Source organism: Sturnira hondurensis, unplaced genomic scaffold, assembly GCF_014824575.4.
Source record: "Sturnira hondurensis isolate 20B ecotype Veracruz unplaced genomic scaffold, ASM1482457v3 Scaffold0005563, whole genome shotgun sequence".
NCBI lineage: Eukaryota > Metazoa > Chordata > Mammalia > Chiroptera > Phyllostomidae > Sturnira > Sturnira hondurensis.
This window is the reverse complement of record NW_028078194.1, coordinates 1668010-1688563: the sequence shown is the minus strand read 5'-3', so window position 1 is coordinate 1688563 and position 20554 is coordinate 1668010. Positions and strand designations below refer to the sequence as shown.

The following is a 20554-nucleotide window of genomic DNA, read 5'->3' as shown; positions in this document are numbered from 1 at the left end:
AGCAGGGAAACATTTGGGGAGCACACTCTGTCCCAAAAGGAAGTTCCGCTTTCTGCAGCCTTCTCAGTCAGGAGCTGAGTTCTTTCTGAAGTGCCTGTGGCATTGCCCAGTGACGATGAAGATGGCAAAGTCAACTTGGTACTCACCTTAGTGGTCCCAATAGGTATTCTGAAATTGCTTATTGAAATAAAATAGAGTGAATTCAGTGTAGATATCTCAGTTTCCTTTCTCATACTTCAAAGTAGAAGTCTTAAAAAAAACTACCAAACAATAGATTTTTATCCCTGTTGCTAAAGCTGCTACCCGATGGAGACCTGATGTAAAAATGATACAATTGTGTTCAACCCAGACAAACAGGCTTAATTAACTAGCTCTGCTGTGCTCCAGTGGAGTGGACGGCCAGGGATGGGGTACTGCTCACACAAGGAGCCCTGCACACTGGGAAGAGTTGGGATATGTGTGCATCTCGCATGGAAAGATGCAGTTTCAGGTATAGGCGGGCACCACAAGCGCTGTTTTTATTGCACACGAAAACTTCATGCTAGCATTTGGCGAGGAGCAGGAGTCACTGACTAGAGTCTTTCGCCCAGACTATGCTGGCCTCTGCCATACGGGGCATTACTGATAATCAGACAACATGCTAACAACCAACAAGTACTTATTAAGCACCTCATCAGAATCCTCCACCATTTTGTACGTGGTGGGGAATTCAAACTACACGTAGTGCCCCCTCCACCATCTCAATTTACTGCCTAATTGGTACATTGAAACTAACACAGGTGAGAGCAACACCAAGCATTATTAAACACTGAGGCTAAGAGCAGTGAATGCTCTGGGGGTTAGGAGAGGAAGGACTCATCATGCGCTGAAGAAATGTGAGGAAGTTCTGAGGAACCCAGGCCAGGTACGGAAATCAGACCCTACTCTTCTTAGGGGAAGAAGCTGGGAAGAAGGCAAAAGGATGTGGGGTTGCTCCTTCATGTGGCTTCCTGAGGTCCCAGCAGATGCCTAAGTTCAGTGCAGAGCCAAACACAAGTTGACACCGATGCATGTTCTGGTGAGGGGAGCCCAGAGGGTGTCTGGGACTTTGGGGATGGCTGGGATTTGGGGGTTGCACTTGGCTTCTCTAAATTGAAAACAGGACGTTTCAGGACATGGTGTTGTACTTCAATACTCACCTTTCAACTCTAAAAAGGGACCACATAGGTTTTCTATTTTTGGTGTACTTGTCCTTTTTTTTTTAAAGATTTTATTTATTTACTCTTTAGAGAGGCGGGAAGGAGGGAGAGAGGGAGGAAGAGAGGGAGTGAAACTTCAATGTGCGGGAGATACAAAAAGAGAGATACATAGGTCAGTTGCCTCGTGCACACCCCCAACTGAGGACCTGGCCCGCAACCCAGGCATGTGTCCTGACTGGGAATCAAACCGGCGGCCTTTTGGTTCGCAGGTCGGCACTCAATGCACTGAGCCACATCAGCCATGGTTGTTCTTTATTTTTTATTTTAGTTGGTATATGGGCTTACATTGGTTATATTAGTTTCAGGTGTACAATATAGTAATTTGACAGTTCTGTACCTTACAATGGATCACCCCACTAATTCTAGTAATCATCTATCATCATGTGAACTTATCACAATATCACTATATTCCTCTTCCCCTTTCCACCCATCCCCCCAACTCCTTCCTTCTGGTAACCACCTCTTTGGTCTCTGTTTCTCCGCCTTTTTTGTTTGGTTGGTGGGTTGTTTATTAAGATTCCCCATATAAGTGAAACCACACGGTATTTGCCTTCCTCTGCCTGATTTATTTCTCTCAGCATAATACCCTCTAGATCCATCCATGTTGTTGCAAATGGCAAGATTTCATTCTTTTTTATTGCTAGGTAATATTTCATTGATTTTACATTGTGTGTATCACATCTTTATCCATTTACTTATCAATGGACACCTAGGTTGCTTCCATATCTTGGCTATTGTAAATAATGTAACATACAAGGGTGCATATATTTTTTCAAATCAGTTTTTTTGTTTTTCTGTGAATACCCAGAAGTGGAATTGCTGGGCCATACGGTATATCTGTGTTTAGTTTTTTTAGGAATCTCCATACTGTGTTCCATAGTGGCTGTACCAGTCTGCAATCCCACCAACAGTGCACAAGGGTTTACTTTCCTCTCCATCCTCACCAACACTTGTTCACTTTTTGATAATAGCCATTCAGACTGGCGGCATTTCATTGTGGTTTTGATTTCTATTTCTCTGATGATTTGTGGTACTGAGCAAGTTTTCTCTTGGTAAAAGGTCTAGAACTTCAGGAAAGTGTCTTCTGTCCTTTCCTTGGACATGTTGCGCAGCACTGCCATCTGCTGGAACTAGTGAGACCACTTCCCAACAGGTGGTGATGCCTCCAATTACAGTTCAACCGGACAGGGCAAGCCTCACAACAAACATTAAAATTTGCTCTTGTTTCCTATCCTTCTTGTCCCCGGTCTGGCTCATGACCCAGCCCACATTTATCCTCTTCCTCTTGCAAGTAGAAACATGGGAATAAAGATGTAGTAGCTTACCCAGCTCATTTCTTTACATGGAGTATCAAAGTCAGTATAATGATGATTTTGGTAGACTTGTCTATGAATAACCATTAGTAAAATTTAACGAAAAAATTTTGAGGCTTCTCTCTTCCTTGGGAACCCACATTGCCATTTTGGGTCACATTCTTGGCCTCCTACTAATGTGTTTATTGATTTGAGTTGATAAAGGATTCAGTTAAAGTGTAACACACAGAATCTCAAACACATGTCAGAATTCAAATTTTGAGAACTGTTGAAACAATGATATAGGGGAATATATTCTGAGTCAATTTGGAAGCATAAGACATCATTCTTATACTGTACACAAATTATGACCTATTTAGTGATTGGATTTACTTTAAAATGTGTAATTCCTGTGAAATTGTGAGATGCTATTTATTTATAACAATTCTGTTCAAAGGATAGTATACTGTGTTAAAATAAAAGACCTTTTTTTGAACTAAGCAATTTGATGAATTTGGTTATGTATAGGGGGGTCTGTGGCTGAGTATAAGAGTTAGAACTGAATCGCTCTGTTGAAGGAAAATGGAGGAACTATTTTTTATTTCAGAAGAAGAGTACAGATATGAAAAGCAGTGAGGCCTAGAATCATGGAAAGAGGCAGGAACATCCAAAGTGTTTAAGGGTCTTACCCTTCCTCTCTCTCTCCTTCCTTCCCTCCTACCTTTCCTTTCCTTCCTCCTCCCCTCTCCTCTCCCTCTGTCCTTCTATGCACACTGTTTCAAAAGAAAAATAAGCATTATCTAATAAGTTTTAAGTTGTGGATCCTTCTCTCCTGAAATCTCAGTAAAGGGTTTTTATAGACACAGTACCTATGAATTTTATTTGGCAGTTTATGTTGTTTGTTTTGGTGTGACTGAAGCATGAGGTTGCTGGAGTTAACGTGGTATGGAAGAGGAAAAGCATGTCGAGAAGGTGAAGTTACTCTTTAACTAAATTAACATTCAGTGCAGTTAGGGGCTCAGAGGCACTTTCCCAAGTCCCTGACCTGGAAGCTCAAGGCAAACCCAGGGGATGTGAAGAGGCAGGTGATCTCCGCCTACTTCTGACTGTCGCATGTGGCACTCTCTCTCCTCGCCTGTGCTGCTCTCCTCGCCTGTGCTGCTCTCCAGCCGAGGAGACAGTTCGGATTCTGGATGGTGTGCGTGTGGGAGATGTATCCTTCCCCCTACAGAAAACGGACTGGGTGTCCTGGTCCTTAATTGTTCACTGATTCCTCAGCCTTCCAAGGTAGGTTCTCAAACCTATATTCCAAATCTCTGATTTCTAACATGCAACTCTGGAGACGGGCCTCTTCCTTAGATTGAGTCCCCTGATTTCTTAGGCCAGTCTCTCCAGGGGTTGCAAAGCAGCTTTAATCCCAGCGTCAAGGGTCAGCTGGTGTGGACAGCTCCCTAACTCCCTTTCATGTTTCTTCCCAGGGAATTTTAGGACTCTATGTGAAAGTGTTGGGTGACCTAGGATTGTAGCGTGTCTGAGCTCCGTGTGATCCTTTGTAGCATTCTCCTAAAGCCCTATAAAGATTGGTCCTATCTCTCCACATCCTTCATCCAAAATTTTAAGACTATTTAGAAAATATTGTATAGAGCCTAAATGCTAGGTTTCAGCACCAGACTCCAGGGTTTAAATACTTTCCCTACTTCTTATAAGCTGTGTGTCTTAATCTAAAATCCAGTTTACTGATATGCAAAAAGTAATAATAAAAATGCGTATCTATAGGACTTTTGTAAGAATTTTGTTTACTACATGTCATGCAGCTAGTACACCTGGTACATATAATATATACCATGTAAGAATTAGCTATGCGTATTCGTGTGTCACTAGCATCTATGGATGTGGCTGAACTAGCATTTCCTCTCTCTGAGGGCTCTGCTTCAGCCTGGTGGTGAGACAGAGGGAACTGGTCTACAAAACTCCTTCCGAACTATTATGTGTGTGTCTCTTTCTTTGTCCTCTGCCTCTTGCCCTCTGATGTAGGAAGAGCTCTTTCTGAAGGACAAAAGGCCAGTGAGTTTGGTGTTCAATCTAAGTGCCAGCAATCCAGGCTTGTCCTTCAGAGCTTACCCATGAGGCACCTGTGTGCTCCCAGGAACACACATCTCGCCTTCATTATTTGGTTGCTTACTCTGCCTACATGCCACCGTGAAAGGAGATGTTGGGAATTCTAGTTCACCACCTACAGGGGAACCCTAGGTTTAGAGCAGACATGGGAATGCTCGCAATTCTGTGTGTTTTTTGCGTAATTAGATGCTGTTTTTAAAATTCACTTGAAGTGAAGCACAACAAAATGCTTAATGAACAAATTTTCCTCTGAAACTGCTGGAGAAGGTAAAAGTTTTGTTTGGGGAAGGAGAAGGTACATGGGGATAGCTTGTTCACAGAGAAAAAAAAAAACTAATGAGAAGAACTCACATCTCACTAATCCAGAGAAGCTTGGCTACAAAGAGAATGGGAAAGGAACGAGATTATGGTCCTGGGAGAGAAGCAGGAGAGACTGGGGAGGGCTACAGCTGAAAGTTAAGTGATAAAAGGCTGTGGCCATTAAATATAAACTAGCTGTTGTTCTGTGGGGAAGGAAAGAGGAAGCAAGGTTGGGTTTGGGGAGGATGCTATCCCAACCTACTGTGGGTGCGCTTGTGATGCTTTCTTCATCTATTTAAGGCAGACTTTATTACTTCCTGCTAAGTGAGGATTCATTATTGAATTTAAAGGACTCACCCCGATTCCTCCCATTTTTTACTGTCATGGTTCAACTTTTACTTTATAAGTAATAGAATTCATTAATAACACATAAAACTTTATTTTACCAAGTTTTAACGATATCTCGACTTCCCTTTTTGTAAGATGATGAATTTTTCAGTCTCTAGCCTCTCTCCTTAGTCTCTTTCTCCCTTTTCTTTTCCAGCTCAAACATTATCAAAGTTGGAAAGATTTATGTTCTGTTCTTTAACCATAATTACTGATTCAAAACGCTGAAAAATAATAAATGGCATTTATAATATGTAAAGATTATTTAACCTACATGCAATGAATCATCTAATTACATTTCTTTCCCTAGGTAAGTTCACTGGACCTCCGAAAGCAGACACCAACATAGTGTTAATTGTCAGATTTATTAGGGCAACACCTGTGAGAGAAAATGGAAGGGGGCAGGGAGAAGTTCAGGGAGCCATCAGATTGTGATGCAGGAGAGCGAGAAGAAAAGTTGGGTGGAAGCATCTTAGACCACAGCGTCATTGTTCGGAAAATAGGGCAAGCTTGGTGGGGAATCCTTGAGCCTAAGTCAGACAGAGGAGTTCTGCCTGTCCTGCCTAAGGGCCTGAATTCATGTTCCTGCCATGCTGGGAGGCCTGGCCTCAGAGCAAATGCAATGAGGGGTGTCAGCACGGAGCAGACAGGACCCTCAGTCAGTTATAGTCCTTGTTGCTGGAGATCTGAGAGGTGCTTCTCACGACCACCCACGTGAGGGTTACAAATCACTATCCTTGGACTACTCTGATTTTCCAGGCCCGTGGGTTCTCATTTCTTACAGCCTACCAATTATAAAAGAACATGCTACATTTGTTTTATATTTCTGTCACGTTCTTTAGTCTCAATAAGCACATTCGGTAAAAGAACCACCCTTGGGCCTGCTGTGTCACGGCTGATGTCATGCAGGCACAATCACACCATGACCAGATAAACCATCAAACAGGGAAGAGGGATGCTGGACCAGGGGAAGAAAGTAGTTAGTTGTGAAATCTTAAGCCACATCACCAACCTGGTCCCAACTTTTTTATCAAAGTTGGCTGGAGCCAGCATTCGCTCGGGCTTCTCCTGGTTCTAAAGTTCCGTGGGTCTACGCAGTTTTTCTTAAACTGAGATCATCTTCACGGACTCGATATAGAGAGGTGCGGTGACTGCTTATATGGCCCTGGAAACTCTGGCAGACGGTGCATGATCAACGGCCAAGACTAGGTCCGCACCCAGAGAGGACAGACACTACGTGTAAGGGCTCCTTCACTCTGAAGTCAGTTTTCCTGCCAGCTGATTCACTTGTTGAAGGGTTTCTGTTAGCTTTTGTGGGGCTGGTAGCATGGTTTTCCTGTTCAACAAAAACAGTTTCCAAGATGACCTCGGGGAAAGAGGCACCCCTCTCTAACAGAAGGGGGAAATTACCCCGAAGGGCAGCTACAACCACTTCCTGGGGCATATTTTTGGTTTGTCTAAAATAGATGAGATCTCTGAGGTCCCTAAAGACAGACTAAAATGTATCAACTTCAGGCCATAAGTCTTCAGTTAAATGGAGGAAATACATTTCTAAGACTAAGGACTATCTAAAGATAAAATTATCATTTATGAAGATAATTCACAACTTCAAGTTTTGATGGTTATTTGATAAAGGTGAACTCTGAGGTCTTTTTAACGCCCCCCCCCCCCCCCCCGTCTATGAAATTATTTCTAAATAATTATAAATTTTTGGAAGGTAAGTAAAATTATGGACAAAGTTTAAAGTTATTATAAACATTACTCTTAGTTCAGTATTTATAGTTGTCATAGGCTAATTTTATACTTTCTTAGCATGTTATGACTTCTTATATATTTAATTATTTTAATACCTAGTACATTTTAAAACCATTTCATAGATTTCAAAGTCTCATATTTAGATATTGAGGCTTATAGTTATATCTTTGTTTTGATACCATAACTGTATTTTACTGTAAGCCAAATGTCTACTTGGGAACATAACCTTGATTAGAACATTACACCCAATGAAGGAAAATGATTTCTGCAAAATAAAATATTCTAGTCCTGAATTTCTAAAAGACTTAAGTAAAGATCATTCCCTTCCCTGTTTTTCCTTCTCGAATAAACAAATAAAATGAGCAAAATAAACAAAACAGGGACTTAAGTAAAACAAACATTAAAAAAATTTAATTCATGAGCTACATTGCAGGATATATGTATGTATGAATGTGCATAGAAAAGCTATCTGCAAAGGTACAAACCAAATTGGTAACAGCTTACCTCGGGGGTGTAGAACCGGGGTAGGGTGAGGGGGGTGCGCTTATTGTTAAATTCATACACTTCTGCATTGGTTGAAATTTTACAATGATAATTCACTACTTTTATAATAATCAAAACCATAATAGAAATAAAAAAATAAAAATAGCAACAAAAATGAAAACACACACTAGTTTTAAGAGCTACATTGGAGGTATAGAGAATTAAATAACATGGCACACTTTTCCACTAATACTGGTGGTAAACACTGGAGAAGCCACTTGTAACAACATCCCAATTTAAAAAGTCCCTTGGGATTAAAAGCCCTTCAACGGTGACCCTGCAAGGTGGGTATGGAAACTGAAAGCTGGGCTTACCTCTTCCTGGAGCATCTCTAGGGAAACATGTCAATCTGAAAACTTCAGACAAAAGGAAAAGCTTCACAGAAGTGAGCTGGAATTCTAAAACAGTTAGCCAAAGGCCAGAAATTAGGGGTATGAGAACTCTACCCAGTCCAGACCCAAAACTAAATCACTAGACTAGGGACTTCTACTGTACACATTTGCTTATCGTCCCAATTTCTTAATTGGTCTGCTTTCTATCTCAATGATTGTAACCTAAAAATACTGCAGTTCTAATTGGGAAAATTAAAATTCCATCTTGATGCAGTTTAAGTTTATTCTTCCATTTAAAGAACCAGAGAAACTCGAGACTAATTATTTTTCATTCTTCATTTTTTCCTTGTAACTGTTTCTAGCTACTTACTGAACATTTTGGGAGATAATGCTGCTGATTTTTCACGGCTCCCTAAAGTCCTGTATTTGAGGAAATCTTTTTTTTTTCTCATGTTCTAGTCTTTCTTTTTACTGCAGTCATCAGAGATGGCAAACTTTTTATCATGAACTTTGTTCTTCCAACAAAGAAGTTTCTTTAGGCTAATGGTTAAATATCCTCGTCAAAGTTGGAACATCTGTAGCTAGAAGATTCCATCTTTTGGATGCTACATAATTAAGAGCATCTGTAGCTGGAAGATCACATCTTTCGGATGCTACATCATTTTGCACCCCTGAAACTGTGTTCCTGACCCAGGGGTCAAAAGATGCATGCAGGATTGTTCTCACTGCATGAGCGAGTAATATGGGAAATTTGACAAGACTTAACCAGAACATTATTATAAATAGCAGAGATAAAGGCTATACAGTCATAATGGCCATGCCGTTTTTAAAAGTCACAACAGCTGGAATGTTGCTGTTTCTTAATGAACTACGGTATTTTAATTAAAAAAGTACAAAACAGAAAATGGTTCATCATAATGTATATAAAGTGTTTGACGTGATGCCTGGTACACAATGACCGTTCTCTAAAAATTGACCCTGTAATGAATGGATTAAAATAATAAACAAAAATGTAAGAACCCCAAATAGAGGGAAGAGCTTTCAAACTGATTTCCTGGAGTATGTAGTTAAATGGAAAGCCGAAGCTCACAGAGAGCAGCAAGGAATTCTGCATTTTCTGGATCTAGCTTTTGGGCCTGCTCGTAATACTCAGCAGCTTGCCTCTTTTCTCCCTCCAGCTTGTACACGAACCCCAGGGCACTTAAACTCTGCACATCTGAAGCATTGTGACTAAGTCTCTTGGTAGCCAATTTCTTCAGAGCACTTGTCAGTTTGGTACGTAGGGATGACCTGTCTTTGACCTTTAAGGCTTCTAAGTAATGGCGGATGGCAGTACTTTCTGATTTACAGTGAAACTCCTGAAAACGGCCATAGTGGTAGTGGATCTGATGTTTGTGATCATCGGTTATGTTCTCCAGCCGGAGGGCTTTCTGGAAAATGTCCTCGGCGTTGCTGTACTGGCCGCCCTCAGCATACATGTTGGCCAGGTCTGTGTAGGCAAATGCAAACATAGAGTCTCGTTCCACAGCTGCCTTGAAGTGAACTATAGCCGACGCAATCAGCCCATCGACTTTCAGTTTGTCTTTTCCTTTAGGTCTGTTGCGCGTGGCCTTCTTGATTTGGATCATTTGTGCCCTATAGCAAAGTCCCATTTGGTGATGCAGGAAGGAAGAGGTTGGTGTCACCTCCAAGGCCTTTTTCAAAAGCTCCAGAGCTTTGTCCCAGGAATTTTTTCTCCTGTAGAATTTGGCCGCGTAACGGAGGACATAAGGTTCAGAAGATATCTGGTCCAGGATTTCTTCAATATACTTTTCCCCTTCAGCTTCTGCATGTACATCCTGAAGCTTCAGTGCCAGAAAAACCTTAATGTAGGTGTTATCTGGATTCAGCGTCACAGCCTTCCTCAGAGGGCCCAGAGAAAAGCTCTTTACGGACCCTTCTCTGTCGGAATCGTCCAGCCGATACACTGTAATGGCATAGCCAATGTTAAACTCTGGGTTGTCTGGTTCCACTTCCAGAGCCTTCTCAAAAGCGGCTTTAGCCTTTTGGTAATACTTTCCCCCAAACTTCAGAAGTGCCCACCCTTTCTCACAGTCAATCTCAGGACACTCCAATTTGTAGTTAAAAGGGCTGGACATTTTCTTACAGACGTCCCCTACCTTGTCTGTATACTTCTGCGCTTCTGTAAGCTGGTCCATGTGATAATACACCCAGGCATAATTTCCCCACGTGACCAGACTTCGTACTTCTTCTTTGTCTGAGTGTTCCCGCTGGATTATTTCTTCTGCTTGCTCCAAGCACTCTAGGGCATCTTTATTTTGGCCTTTTAGGTGTTTCACATAGGCCAGCAAATTATAAAGAGTGAGTCTGGATTTTGTGGTAAGAAATTCAAGCTGTTGCCCAATTGTGTCTTCCACTTCAAACAGATCAATGTCTTCCTTGAGTAAATTCCATGTGAAGTGACATTCTAGCTCCAACAGAATGGCCTTCAAGGAGTCCTTAGGAATCTCGCTGTCAAAGATAAAATCCTTTTTAATGTTTGAATAAAGGAAACAACCCATTTTAAAACATTAAGCACTGTTCTTTGCTTAATAACCAATTTTATCTTTGATTTGATCTTATAGTTAAACACAGGCTCCTAAAACTCCACACTAGTTTCTTCTGTGTACAGTTCTGCCCTAGAATATTTCACTAAATTCTCAGTACTTATTGCAAATTTCTGGAGATGACGGCGTTTTCTGTGCTGCAGGATATCTATTTCCATTGGGCAGTCACTATCCCACAGGGACCACCTGTTTCTAGAGAAGGGAACTTAAATGCTTGATTTACTAGCCTTGAACATTAAGAACAATAAATATACGCATAGTCAATAACTACAAACACTTCATTTCTGTGTTACGAGTAGTGAAGGGAGAGAAAAAGAAAGGGTGAGAAATAAGAAAAAGAAGTACACTGAAGGAGACAGAGAAACTACACAAATACATCATTTATGAAGAAGAAAGAAAGGAAAAGAGAGGGAGGGAAGCCTACAGAGAGAAAAGGCACAGAAAGAGAAAGGAACAGGAATGCCAGGAGATGGGGGAAAGAATATGTGAGAAACTGAGAAAGACAGTAACAGATTCAGAGAAAAATGCAGAAAATGCGTAAGAAAACTTAGTAGGTTTTTACGTGAGTGCCACATCCTTCTTATCTCTTAGGGAAAAGGCAACAATAAAGGCTGACACCTATTATTTACTTATCATTTTCTTCAATATTCAAACACCCATTGAGTGCCCCTTGTGAAAGGCACAGTGTAAACAGTCAATTACAACTCAGTACCCCCATACAGTTCCATGGAAGTGATCCACAAAGGGTCTGCAGTCTAGTGGTGTGGCCACCTGTGGCTGGTACTTGGGGAGGGTCCCTTCTTTTGGTTTCCCTTTGTGGAACAACCTCTCACCCTACTCTGAATCCATGTGACTGGAGACAGGTATCCCCCCTTCACTCTGGTCTGTGCGAAGGCACAGATATTCCAGACATTTCTTGATCCTGGTGATTTATTTGAAGAATGAAAAATAGAATTTTGCTAAAATGGGACTTTGTCGAAACAATCCCTCTTGGAAAAATTTTAAACCAATAGAAGCTTAGAGTAGCCATCTTTCCAAACTCTTGGGAAGAGCCTGCCTGGGAAAGAATCTAACATAGAGGAGAGCGGAGCTTAGACAGGAAAAAAGACAGATGGCTAACGACTGAATAGTCAGATTTGGTCTTGCCTGGATCCCCTTATCTACCCATGGGCTTCTATTTACTTAGGAAGCATGTAATCTCTCTCTCTCTCTCTCTTCTTGCTTAAGCCACTTTGAATTGGGTTTCTGCTGTGTGCAACCAACAAAGGCCTCATTAATACCTAGTTTTATTTGTTTGTTTCTTTGCCTGATGGTGAAGCAATCAAGAAATAAAGCTACTATTGGCCATAATTAAAGGTCACAAGAAATGTACAAAAATTACTTAGGGTTTCTCTCAAAGAGGAAAATGCTCTCATTATGGGATGAACAGTGGGTGGTGTGCATTTCCTTTTCTTCTGCACACAGGAACCCCCTTGTATGTACAGTGTGAATATGTGTTTGTATAAATGCTTATGGGAGCTATAGTCGTATTTCATGAACGACCATTTATTGATCAACTCTTATCATACATGCAAGGCAGCATTCTAGTTGTAGTGGATATAGTAGTGAGCAAGACAGAAAAAGGCCCTTCATGGGACCTCCATTCTGGGGCAGAAAGGAATAGAAGGTATTTGCAGAAAATAAACATGTACACAAATCAATGGACAATGTAATTCCAGATAGTAGTCAGTGTTAAAACAGAAAAAAATTGAGAGAAATGGGATTTCCTGCTGGTGCTGACGGGGGTACTTTAGTTCCGATTGTCAAGGAACAGCCCGTGTAGAAAGGGGGGTAACTAAGGAAGCCCTCAACAATGGAAAGGAGGCAGTCATGAGAGATCTGAGGGCAGAACGGTCTACGCCAGTGCTTCTCCGCCAGGTGGTCTTGCCTCCCAGGGGGCTTTTGGTCATGTGTGGAGACAATTTTGATTGTCACCACAGAAGGAATGGCTACTACCACCTACAGCACAGGTGGCAAACACCAGACCTGCAGGCCGAATCCGGGCCCCCACCTTGTTTTATCTGGCCCGGCACCTTGTTTCTACCTGGCAGCAGCGCCAAGCCCCTCGCCCCTAATTACTTTTACACAGCCCTAAAATTACATTCGGCCCTTTGAAGGCAACCGTGAGGCTGATATGGCCCCCAGTGAAAATGAGTTTGACATCCCTGATCTACAGGCTCAAGGCCAGAGATAGCTCTAAATACCCTGTAATGGACAGGTCAGCCCCAGCAACCAAGAATGACCCAGTCCAAAATGTCAGTAATGCTGAGGTTAGAAACCTCGGTTTGGGCTGAGGTATCTCAGCAAGTGCAGAGGCCGAGGCAGGAACAAATCTGGAGTCTTCAGGGGAATGGAAGAAAGTGCAGCTAAAGCATAAATACAGAGGAGAAGAGCAGGAGATGAGGAGGAAGCAGTGGGGAGGGGCAGATCCTTTCAATTTCCCTCTAATTGTAATGGGAAACCATTGGGGAAAAATTTTAAGTAGGGAAATGAAAATGTTTGATTTAGGCTTTAAAAAATCCTTCTGATGCTCTTTGGAGACTGGATGATAAAGGGTCAAGAGGGGAAGTCAGGAAACTAATAAGAAAGCTACTTATTCAACAAATTTTTTATCGGGAGCCTGCTCTGTGCAGGGCATTATTCTAAGTGTTGGGGATACAGCAGTGAACAAAACAGGAAAAAAAATCTTGATTTTGTAAAGTTCACATTTTCTAACAGGGGGTGGGGTGTCCCATCAAAAGACCAAAAAATAAATGATAATACAGAGTATGTGAGATGGTAATAAGTGTGAAGGAGAAAAATAAAGCAGGAGAAGGAAATGGCTGGCTGGCAGAGTGTCTGGGTGGTAGTTCAAATTTAGGCAGCATGGCCAGAGGAAATCTCCCTGAGACACAAAGGTAGCTGTTGAAGGACTCCAAGGAGAGGTGATACAAGCTTACACTTGGGTTGTAGCAGTGAGTTAGTGAGGACTGGATGGTCACAGATTTGAGGCAGAGCTGACCGGTCTTTCTGATGGACTGGGTGTGGCGACGGCCATGAGGGGAAGAGGGAAGCAAGGGTGATTCCTATGCTTTTGACTTCAGGGACTGAGTGGGTAAATCAAGAGGATGATTGGAAAGGTTAATTCTGAGATGTCTGTTAGATAGTCAAGTGAAAAACATCAAGTATGAAGCTGGATACTAATAAGGAAAATTCTGGAGATGAGGAAGAGTGAAGTTAGAACTAGGGACATAAAACTTCACCATGGGCATCAGACAAACTTTGAAACCACGAGATCTAGAATGACATTACATTAGGAATGAGCATAAACAGAGAAGAAGGTCAAAAACTCAGCTGTCAAGCGGAGCAGAAGGACAGGAAAGAATAATCAGCGAGGGAGCAGAAACTTCAAGAAACCTGGTGTCATGAAAGCCTGAGGAAGAAAAGGTTTATTTCAAGAAAGAGAAATGAATATTCAATATGTAAAATGACTCTATCGAAGAGGTTAGAACAGAAGAGATCACCTTTTTGGCAGGAGTAAAGTTGTGGGGGACCTAGCTAAGTGTTTTTCTGGAATGGTAGGGATGAAAACATTACCAGGGTTGGGTGAGGGGATAATGAGAGGTGACCAAGTGGGTATGGGGAATACAGGCCCCTCTTAACAAGGAATTGTACTACGAAGGGAGTAGAGAAATACAGCTGCAGCTGGGGGGAGGCTGGGAGAACTGTAAAAAAATTTAATTATGATATTTTTAAAGACTTAATCATACCAGTGGGAATGATCTAGTATTGATGGAGAAAATAATGCCTCCGGAAGCAAGGGGGGATAATGACAAGAAAGGTGGAATAGAAAGCAGAAGTGAAGCTGCTTACTGTTTATACTCAAATCTTTATCTCCAGACCCAACCCCCAACCACGGCTGCTCTGCCCTTCACCATCCTGCTCGTGTCACAACCCTCTCCTCCCACCCACTGCACTCCAGCCGCGCCAGCCTTTAAAAAGTCTTTATGGTTTACTATTTCCTATGCCAAGTATGTACCTACCTCAGCACAACTGTATCTTCTTTTCATTCCCTTATTCTGTGGACTTTTCCGAAGAGAACTCTAGGCCTTACTTGTTCTCATAATTCTGGTCTTTGGCTCACGTCTCAGCTCTCTGAAGAGGCCTGCCCCTGCCTATCTCGGATAAAGCTGCACCGCCACCTTGCCAGTCACCCGAAAGTCTAGCCTACTGCGTTTTTCTGCTCTTCATAGCACTTATTTAAATATTTGCTGGGGGTTGAAAAGGAGGAGAGTGCTCTGAATCAAATAAGAAATTAAGTTGACCTGAACAAGAATTAAATAAAAAAATTATTTAAAAAAAAAAAGAACTTGAGACATGTGGTCATAAACTAAGGAGGGGAGAATGGTGGGGGAGGGGGTGTGCGGGGGGAGGGGAATGAAGGGGGGGAATAGAACAACTGTAATGGTATAATCAATAAAATATATATATTAAAAAATAAAAATAAAAAAATAAAAGGCATCTGAATTGGAAAGAAAAAAAATAAAGTTCTCAATTTGTATTTAAAAAAAAGAAATTAAGTTGAATTGGACTGACTGAGTCTTTAGGAATTGGAAAGGGGCTATCCTAGTAGCCAAAAGTGACAAAAATGAGAGAACTAGACTAATTGTATAATTATTAGTAGTTGTTAGAAAAATAAAACCATTTCATATTTATAATCTAATGTACTACTGTGCAAAATGTTTTCCAATTTTTATACTCAACGTGAACATTAATAGTTGACTTAATATATTATATTTAGTAGACATTTCGTTTATTGTTAATTTCAATGTTTAAAATTTTTTCATATTTATTCTTTTTCTCTCTGTTTGTGTATGTAGATACACACATACCATATATACAGGCCCCACATTTTGGTGATTGCAGGCTCTAGACTGGAGCTTTCCAATATAACTTCCGCCAGGATGGCAATGTTCTTGTCTGTGTCGTACAATACGGTAGACACTAGTCACGCAGGGCCACTGGTGGCTTGAAATGCAGCCAGTACAATGCAGAAACCAAAGGTTTAGGTTTATTTACTTGAATTAACTTTAACAGTCACACAGCACTGGTGGCTACTGTATGAGACAAGCAACACTGGGCCTTAGGGCTTAATGGATAAAAAGGCCTCACGCCCATCAGGTCAGAGTTCTCATCTAATTTAAAAATTCTGCTATTTTATGCAAGGGGAAGAGGTAAATTAAATGGTAAACAAGGATATATTTGAAAACAACTTTATGCCTATGACCTGGGTTCACTGCCAATTCAATTCAATAGTATAAAAATATACCATTTATATATAATACAAGGTCTGGCAGAAGGAACACCTGCTTGAGTGCAGCTGTAGGGTAATAACATGGGAGTAGTAATTTATAGTTTTAATTTGAACATTTCACCTCAAATGTCACATGGTGTACTTGAGTGTGATACTGCTATGTTACAGAATTATATGCTTGTGATTTTATAATAAAAGAGTCTGTGATAAAAAAGGGGCGTTATTTATGCTGGATCTTAAGATACTGTCTAGAATCATATGAGTACTCAAAAAATATAAATAACTAAAGCCACCATTCACTGGTTTGCTACATGTCAGGCAGTGTGCCAGCACTTTACATAAATTACAGTTTATTTTTATAAAAATCCTTTATTATTTTCACAATTTTATGGATGAGGACTGGCAGACAGTTTAAATAACATGTCCAGGGGGAACAGGAAGGGATAATGGGGGGGAAAGGGGAAGGGTCGTCAATGAACATGTATAAAGCACATGGACAAAACCAAAGCGGGGCAGGATCGAGGGTGGGAGGTGGAATGGGTGGGGCGGGGGGCGTAGAAGGGGGAAAACCAAGACAACTGTACCTGAACAGTTGAAAGTGAAAAGTGAGAAAAAAACCCCTTAAAACTTGTGAGAAATAATAAATGATTGTTATCTGAAAATAAATAACATGTGTAAGGTTTCATAGTTACAAAGTGGTTGATTCAAAGGCTATGCCTTTCAACCATTATAGTACGCTACCTCTAATATACAAACTGGAGGCTTGGTTTTTATTGTTTTTGTTTTCAAGAGCAGTCGGCTTCAAGACACAGAACATATCTCCTGTGTGTAAAACGTGCTTTGCCTCAGGAAGACCCAAAGAGAAAACAGGAAGGGTTTCCGAGCAGCTTAAAAGAGCAGGTGGAAGGTCTGTGTGACTGAGCACCGGGAAAAACATACCGAATATTTAAGGCATCAGACTAAGAAGACAATTTCACACATGAGCCCTAAAAGTCGTAACATTAAACTTTGTCAGAGGTGTTTTGAGATGGAGCTACCTCTCACCAGGACGTGCTCCACAGAGTGTTTCAGACAGAGCCTGGCAGAGAGATTTATTCAGGGATAATTAGTGATTCTCTCAAACAAGAGAGCTGGGTAATAATATGTTAAAAGTGACCCAAAGGAAGTATAAGAATCTTAGTTAACAAACATACAATTATCATTATTAAAATAAGTGAATTAAAATATTTCCCCCACAATCCAATTAAAGACTTTCTATAGTATACCCTAATATCCTTCCAAAGTAGCTGTTCTACCTCTAACCTATTCCCTGAATTCTAGATTTACCTAATTTTTTAGTTCACATATTCAATTAGAAGTCCAACTGGCATGTCAAATAAAATATCCAATACAGAAATTTGGGTCCCTTGAGTCTGTCCCCCTCTCAGCCTTCCCACCTTGTTTGGTATCTCTTCATTCCACAAGTCAAATAACATGAGTAATCTTTGATTCCTCTTCTCCCACCCCTTCATCCAAATCCAGTAGGAAGTCCTGTTCATTCTTCCACGCATATACACCTCAAATCCACCCACTTTCCCCCATTTCCACTGCTATTTACCATCTAATCCACAGTTACCTTTCCTTTGCACTGGGGTGAGCATCTGGTCTCCCTGCTTCCACTCTTCATCCCCATATAGTATTTGTAAACTTTTCAAAATATGAATCAGATGATGTCTTAAAACCTCCAAATGGCTTCCTAGCACCCTTAGATACTCATGTAGGTACATCCTGCAAGTCCCCAAAGGAGCTAGCCCTGTCTACCCACCCAACCTTCTCTCCTACCAATCTCCCTCCTCATTTACCATTTTAAACGTACTGACCTTCCTCCTATCCTGAGCATATCAAATTCAAGGACTTTTATACCTATTGTTTTTATTCTGTTTAGAGTGCTGTGGTCCTAAAGCTCTGAGCAACTCCCTCTTTCCTGTTACTCAGCTCCAATATTTCCTATTTAAGAGTCTGTCCGAGGCAAAGCTATCTAAAATAGCCTTCTCCATCCTAGATACCTCTCTTAGGCCATTACACTGTTTTATTCTCCTTATATAGCCATTGCTATTCTCTGAGTTATGTTGACTATTTACTCACTCACCTGTTTGTCTACTTCCTCCATTTAAATGTAAGTAAGCCCCATGAGAACAGAGACCTTATTCTGATTTTTTTACCTGTGTCCCTACCATCTATTATTCCAGGCATATGATAGAAGCTCTATAAATAAATATTTGTTGAATGACTGAATGAAGTTACATACTGGCAGCTTCGGCGTGTCCAGTCCAGAGGTGTAGGCTTAGCACAAAAAGCACCTGAATTTCCCATGAAGGAATTTCTGCCATTTCTTCCCTTCCTGCTAATGGCTCCAAACCTTTCCCCACTTCAGTCTTCCCTCTCCTGCCCGTCTTTTTATCTTGGCGTGCTCTCTGTCTGGCTCCATGTGTGGGTTTTGAGAGTAGGTTTTGAACTGTTGCCTATGGTTCTCATTGGGAAACAAGGCATGATTTGCCTTGGTGTTTGGTCCTTTTTCTGGTGTAATTGCACCAAAATCTTGGGTAAGACTTACCATGTCCTTACCAGCCTGCCTAGACCCCCCACAGAGTAAAATGAACATTGGCCTCCGTTCTGAGGGTGTCTACCAGCACGGCCCAGAGATGATGCGGGGGGCTGCCTGGGGTATTATGAACGTGGATGTGAGACCCGAAACGGGCATTCAGTCAGCCACTGAAGTGCTCTGCCCACTGGCTGGCCATAAGTTTTACTTTTTAAACTTTGTCTACTTAATTTTTTAACTTTGGAAAGCCAGCGGAGACAGGCTATTATATCTAAAGAAGCTACATTTCTCTTTCAGTATTTTTCCAGGAAGATACAGTCCTTCTTTCATCATTCTTGGGAGACACTTCCCAGGGGGGCCCACCCCTGTACCACCAACCCCCTGCATGTATACATACACGGTGTGCCCCCTTTCCTCTTCGTTTCTTCAGGCCCTTCCTGATACCTCCCTCCCTTCTTACAAATGTTACAGGTTAGGGACTTATTATTATTATTATTACTTCTAATAAGAGTCAAATACTATTTTCTAAGCAGTCAATGAACCCTTTCCACAGTCCTAAGAGATGGATGGCATTAATTTTTTTTTACGGATAAGAAACAGATACACAGATTTTTAAAAACTTTGCTTTGCGTCACCCAACTAGTGGAACAAAGGGTTATTTATTATCTGCTTCAGGAGCTCGAGATCTTAACCTCTCAACTCCTCAGTTTATTAAATGCAAATGGCTCATTAACCATGTACAGAGCGGGATGCTGGCCCTGGGGATCGCAAAAAGGGTGAGAAAAAGGCACCATCGCTATAACTTAGTACAGGAGGCAGACAGAGCAATCCTCATAAAAAAAGCGGATTGTGTGGAACAATAAAAATCTGTACGCGAATCAAAGGTAGCTCAAGGAAGGGAAGAATTAAGACCCAGAAATCAGAAAGGCAAAATGGCAGTACCAGACAAATATGCTGCCTGGAGCTGCGGCCAAACTGCGTGCGCCAAAAATGAGGGAACGGCAGCTGCAGAGTTGGGATGCGGAGCAAGGCGACGGGCCTACCGGAGACCTGTGCCACGTAGACACCCCACGGCAGCCGCAGGGACAGGACAAGCTTCCGAAGCGCGTCGCCTGGACACACAGCCCAAAGCCCTGACGGCAGACGCCTAGGATGAACGGGACTCCAGGAAAGGGTCCGTTCGGACACCCTCCCCGATAGGCCCGATTTCAGGAGCCCGGGACCTGGACAGGGCTCCCGTGGAGCGTCCCAACCCGGCTGCCTGGCTGCGCTCCATGGGGCTTGGCCTGGTGACTGGCCGTAGCGGCGCAGCGTTGGAAACGGAATAAAAGCAGCACACTGGTTTGAAACAAAGGCCTGCGCACAGTTTGGGTGGAAAAGCGGGAAAAGCCCTTACCTCATGGTGGCTGAGCTCCCAGGGTCTTCCTGGCAGGCGGCAGTCCGCTTTCCCCTCGGGCTTTCTCCTCGGCCGGGATGCTGCGCGGCAGAGCCGGGGGCGCCGAGCTGCAGACCTTGTGCGGGTGCGCAGTGGGGCTGATGGGCGGGGCCGCGATTCCCACTGGGTCCGCTGCGCTGGGCTGGGGCCTGGGCGTTTGTCTTTGTTAAAGGCAGGACTGCAGCGAGGGAAAAAGAAACTCATACAGGAATCTGACCCCTACTAGGCGGAGTCCAGCTCCAGGAAACGGAAACTTGCTGGAAGGGATGAGTGGGAATGTCCCCACCCCCGTTCTGGAGCTGGACTTAGGGCCCACAGGGAGATCTTTGCAGACCACTGGGTGGTTTAGAGTTGGATTTGCTGCTGGGCCTCTGGACCTTGGTTTCCCCAGGCCCCGTGCCACTCAATTAGCCTTTTTAAAAAAAAATTATTTGAATGCAATGAGAGCAGATGGTTCACTGTTATTTTTGTCCTAAGAGTGGCAGTGATACTCTTTCCAACTTTAAGCGTCCTAAGCTGATACTGAAGTGTCTGCTTCCAGTCTTCATTCAATAAACAACATTGCAATGATGTGCATCTGTGCCATTATTTCCACTGGGTAAATTTAGATAAATTTGGGAGTCAAAATGTATATG

At 42.2% G+C, this 20554-nt stretch overlaps 1 protein-coding gene across 1 annotated transcript; it reads right to left on the bottom strand.

Moving 5' to 3' along the window:
• Positions 1–5681: 5681 nt before the first annotated feature.
• Positions 5682–20112, bottom strand: IFIT5 (interferon induced protein with tetratricopeptide repeats 5). Its single transcript, XM_037047307.1, has 2 exons — positions 19881–20112; positions 5682–10476 (listed from the first exon to the last, which is right to left on the bottom strand). The coding sequence occupies exons 1-2, from the start codon at positions 19883–19885 to the stop codon at positions 9033–9035; spliced, it is 1449 nt and encodes a 482-aa protein (XP_036903202.1). The 5' UTR covers positions 19886–20112; the 3' UTR covers positions 5682–9032.
• Between the last annotated feature and the right edge of the window lie 442 nt (positions 20113–20554).